This window comes from Setaria viridis, chromosome 6 (assembly GCF_005286985.2).
Source record: "Setaria viridis chromosome 6, Setaria_viridis_v4.0, whole genome shotgun sequence".
In the NCBI taxonomy this organism is placed as follows: Eukaryota; Viridiplantae; Streptophyta; class Magnoliopsida; order Poales; family Poaceae; genus Setaria; species Setaria viridis.
This window is the reverse complement of record NC_048268.2, coordinates 3675950-3681076: the sequence shown is the minus strand read 5'-3', so window position 1 is coordinate 3681076 and position 5127 is coordinate 3675950. Positions and strand designations below refer to the sequence as shown.

General features: G+C 43.2%; 1 protein-coding gene across 1 annotated transcript; it reads left to right on the top strand.

Moving 5' to 3' along the window:
- Positions 1-2601: 2601 nt before the first annotated feature.
- On the top strand, positions 2602-4878 carry LOC117859971 (CRS2-associated factor 1, mitochondrial). The gene is made up of 5 exons (XM_034743176.2): positions 2602-3290; positions 3403-3530; positions 3638-3863; positions 3941-4068; positions 4170-4878. Exons 1-5 carry the CDS (start codon positions 2726-2728, stop codon positions 4437-4439), a joined length of 1317 nt encoding a protein of 438 aa, XP_034599067.1. The 5' UTR covers positions 2602-2725; the 3' UTR covers positions 4440-4878.
- The last annotated feature ends 249 nt before the right edge of the window (positions 4879-5127 follow it).

The following is a 5127-nucleotide window of genomic DNA, read 5'->3' as shown; positions in this document are numbered from 1 at the left end:
GGATGTTTGGTGCTTGATTTTATTGGCTTGTAATATGAAAAAGAATTGAATCAAATAATATTTTTGGTTGGTTGAAGAATGGTGACAAGGTAGATTGGGGTGATGCTTTTTTAAGGCATTTGATTGATGCCTGCAAAGAAGAGATTGAAGCTGGGAATAGGTCAATGGAAATTTTCACTACTACCGGTTGGAAGAATATTGTTTCCAAGTTTGCAGAAAAATCCGGTGATAGGTGAAAAAAACAAGAAGTTAGATGTTCTGAAAAAGGAGTATTCAACGTTTATGGAGTTTAAGAATTGTGCCACTGGTCTTGGATGGGATGAGGCAAAACAAACGGTTGACTGCTCAGAAGAATGGTGGAACAAACACCTTGCTGTAAGAACTATATTATCATTGTAAATATATTTTTCCCATTCTTTGTTATGGTGTGCCTTGCTTTTTTTTAATTTTAGAAATGCAACAATCGTGATAAAGGAATCAAATGCAATCATGTGAAGTTTCGAAAATAAGGACCCAAGTTCCTTGATGATCTTCATATCTTGTTTGGCAAGGCACATGTTAGCGGGTCTTCTGCATCCTATCCTGGAGATATATCTTCTGATGAGGCAAGTGATGAGGATGTGGATGAGGTACTAAAACCTACACAGAAGGATAAGATAGTGAACCTAGGAAAAAGGAAACGTAAGAGGATCTCCATTGGCGTTGAAGAGAAGGATGAGAAGAGCCCATTCTTTCGTTTGTACAAGAACACTTGTTTGAAGGTAGAAACCCCAACCAATCTAGTTCCTGCCATTGCAGAGACTATGAAGATGATAAAAGAATGTAGGGGTGCAAGAAGGAACTGCTCTAATGTACACAGCCGCCTCCCTAATTGTTAAGCTTGAATTTAGGGAGCTTTTTAGCTCTCTAGAAACAACTAAAGGAAGATTCGATTTGATTGAGAGGAGCTAGAAAAGGAGATGATGAAGCGCCACTGATTTGTTTTCATGTTTATCAGATTATTTTCTTGTCATATGTGATAACATTTTTCCTATGTTGAACCAAAATAAGTTACCCTATGTTGAACCATAATTTGCTTGGGCATGTGAAACATTATTTATCTATTATTGTGTTATGTTGAGCTTCTTCATATAATATTGTCAAGAATGTTGTTGTATTTAATTATTAATATACTTGTGTCTCATGTAGGTGGATGATAGATTGGGAGATGTAGCTAAAGAAGGGTAAAAAGGACTACTATTGCTAGCTGAACTTGCACAGCATGCTAGTACTATTGGAGAAATGGGCAACTTGTATACTTTCGGTATTTGCACAAAGGTGAATACAGGGAAACGCTAGAAACTGGAATTCAATAGGTGATGAGGTGTATGTCACATCCAAGGTATTTTTATAAGATGTTTCGGATGAGCACCGAGATTTTCGAGAAACTTCATGACTTGCTAGTCTCTACCTATGGATTAACCTCAACCAACAATGTTTCATCTACTGAGTCATTGGCGATATTCTTGTGGATTGTTGGAGGACCACAATCTTTTTCACAAGCTGAAAATCGTTTCACACGGTCACTTTGGACAGTTCACAACAAGTTTAATATTGTTCGGAGCCTCCTCAAGGAAAGTACGAGATGTTCAATTTCTTGCATTCATCTCTTCGTAATGTCATTGAAAGGTCTTTTGGAGTCTTAAAGCAGAAGTGGTGTATTTTGAAGGGCATGCTAAGTTTCTCACCTCGTACTCAGAAGCATATCATTATGCTTTGTCTTGCATTGCATAACTTTATCCGTGACAACAATTTGTGTGATAAGGATTTCGAAAGATGTGATGTTGATGAGGAGTACTTGGTACAACATACAAGTGGCACGACACAAACACAAGGAGATGAGAGTGACGATGTGGAGTATGAGGATACCATGAATACCATTCGTACTAGGATAGCTGATGCTTTGGTTAGCGCGAGGGGAGAACAGTTGTATTGAGGGATGGCATCATTGTATAAGCCTTTTAACGGATATTGTTCTATTTATGTGGACCAATCACTTTGATGGATGAAAAATATTAAAAAAATTATTTTTTTCCTTTCTAAAATAGTCATTTACATGCGAATTAGTGAACACATTATTTTGTTACGACTAAATTTCATATAACAGACCCTCAGGCCTTTAAGGATATTACAGGTATTTTTTACACATGCTACAGTTTCACAGCTGTTCTAACCAAACTGTCTTCTGCTTTTTTCACAGCTGCTTTCTTACAGCTTCTTTTCTATAGTTTACATCTCATAGTAGTTTTTCCAAAAGTTACAGCACAACCAATTCGTGCTCTGAATTTAGGTTATGGAAATATGGACAAACAATATTTCTCTGAGGTTACATTCTCCTTCTCTAAATTTAATTAAATATACGTGCATTGATTTCTCCTTCTCTTATCTTCATGAAATGTCTAAAACTCGTGGATTGTAATCCTCACAGGAATGTTGCAACATCATACCGTATTCTAAAAAGTAAAAACTGGCAGCCTTCAGATCTCAGGGGATCAAAGCATGAACAAATAACAATCAAATCGAACCGTTCGTTATCGAGGCAGCCTTCCATTGTACGGCTGAGATCTTCCCTCCCAAAAACCCACTAGCAGGACCCTTAACCCCCACCGCCGCCGGTCGCCGGCCGTCTGCCGGCACAGCCACAGCACCTCAGCTAGTGAGCCGCCCGTCCCGCCGCCGCCGCCCCATGCTCCCCCTCCCCGGTCTCCTCCGCCGCGCGCGCGCACCTCCCCATCTCCCGCCCCACCGCCACCTCTCCCGCCTCCTCGACCGCTACGGCTTCGTGGCCCCGGCCTCCCTGACCCCGTCCCCGCGAGAGCCGCCCCGCGCGGCCGCCACCGACTCCGCCGCCGCGAAGAAGCGCCGCGCCAAGAAGCCCCCCTACCGCCCGCCGTCCTCGCTGGACCGCGGCGGCCGCCCGCCCGCGCACTCGGACCTCCCCTTCGACTTCCGCTTCAGCTACACCGAGAGCACCACGGCCTCCAAGCCCATCGGGCTCCGCGAGCCCAAGTACTCCCCGTTCGGGCCCGGGCGGCTCGACCGACCCTGGACGGGACTCTGCGCGCCCGCCGTCGACGCCACGCTCCGCGACGTCGCGGCCGAGGACCCCCTCCCCGACGCCGAGAGGGGGCTGGAGGAGGCCCGCCGGCGGGAGCGGGAGCGCGTGCTGGGAGAGCCGCTCACGCCCGCGGAGCGCGCGTTCTTGGTCGAGAAATGCCAGAAGAACCGCACCAAGCGGCAGATTAACCTTGGTAAAATTTTGTGATTTTGTTGTAGCAAGAACAGCAGCCAATTTGCTGATTCGGGTGTCATTTCAAATCATCATGATGAACGATGCTAATTCATTTAGTTGACTTGTTGTAGGGAGAGACGGGCTTACTCACAACATGCTAAATGACATCCACAATAACTGGAAGAGCTGTGAGGCGGTCAGGGTGAAATGCCTAGGTGTGCCAACAGTTGATATGCAAAATGTGTGCCACCAGCTTGAGGTAGCTACATGTTTACTTTCAATTGCAGTGATTATTTAAAATATTGGTGGACATTTTCAGGTGTTAGCATTGGTTTCCAAGTAGATTCATGACCATGGTTTTCCCAGGATAAAACTGGTGGACTGATCATCCACAGGCAAGGGGGTCAGTTGATACTGTACAGGGGTAGGCATTACAATCCAAAGAAAAGGCCTGTTATTCCGTTGATGCTATGGAAGCCAGTTGAACCTGTGTACCCAAGGTTGATCAAAACAACAATAGAGGGGCTCACAGTTGAGGAGACGAAGCAAATGAGGAAGAAGGGCCTACATGTTCCTGTTTTGACGAAGCTTGGTAATTCTGTTCCCTTCTCTGCTTAGATATACATATAGTAAATGACTTTGATCACTAAAAATCATCCTATTTTACAGCCAAGAATGGATATTATGCTAGTCTTGTGCCAATGGTTCGGGATGCCTTTTTGGTTGATGAATTGGCTCGAATAGATTGTAAAGGATTACCAAAAAGTGATTATCGGAAGATTGGAGTCAAACTCAGGGTGAGTTTATCATATGAGTTTACCGAAATTGTGTATCTGATTTGAACATGATTTATTGATTTATAATAGATTGTATATCACATCGTATTATTTTGGTGCAGGACCTTGTTCCTTGCATTCTTGTCTCTTTTGACAAGGAACAGATTATTGTTTGGAGGGGAAAGGATGATGGAAGCCTACAAGATCAAATGCAGCAGCCATTCCCTTCAGTTATCGACTCAGATGGTGCATCAGTAAAGGATGAAAGTGATGATCAGGAACAAGCACCAAGTGACTGGTCTTCTGACGAGTGTTCTGGGATCAGTAGCTCTAATGAAGAGCCAGATGACAAACCAGTAATTTCGAACCTAGACTCTTCTAGGCTGATCTGACACATCCAGAATACACAGTTCACATGGTTGCAAACTGTTACTAGACATCACCAATGATGTGTTGGCTTCCCTCAGAATGAAGCTTGTGTATTCTCTATCCATGAGAGTGATCCAATCTCATGTAGCGATGGCCCATGGGAATTTCTAAGGCTGTCAATCATCCACCAGTATTTCTGGCTGGGCAATTTATATTTTCCCCCTGTACATAGATTGACAAAAGTTGCTTTGGATGGACTGATCAGCCACCTGACTTCACATGATTGTTACTTGAGGCTCAGAACATATTTTACAAACCTTATTTGACATTACACAAACGCCATGTAAAGTTTAAGAATAGTCATTTAACCATGCTATCTGGTCTCTTCTAGCCCTGAATACTCTCTCTGGTCATGTTTTTTGTACAACCATCAATTGGGGATTGTTTGGACCCTTTTTGTTATGTAGTTTTTGGGTCTTAGTGAACTGGAAAGGAGCTTTGCCTATGTACTGGTACTACTATGCTTTACTTGTATTCATTGTTGTGGTTATAATCAAAAAGAGGGAATAATTCATTTGAGAGTTCAGACATGTTCTGTCTTTCTTGTAGGATCCCAGTGGGACTCATGTTCTGCAGATAGGGTGAGGGATAAAACGTTTTGAGCTTAGAAGAGGCAACATGCGGTTGACTGAATAATGTTTATTGCATCAC

Bases quoted from the DNA above. Each gene is read 5' to 3' on its own strand.
- LOC117859971 (XM_034743176.2), top strand. From the start codon at position 2,726: ATGCTCCCCCTCCCCGGTCTCCTCCGCCGCGCGCGCGCACCTCCCCAT. The intron at 3,291-3,402 runs GTAAAATTTTGT...GACTTGTTGTAG, and splicing joins CAAGCGGCAGATTAACCTTG to GGAGAGACGGGCTTACTCAC. The intron at 3,864-3,940 runs GTAATTCTGTTC...CCTATTTTACAG, and splicing joins TCCTGTTTTGACGAAGCTTG to CCAAGAATGGATATTATGCT.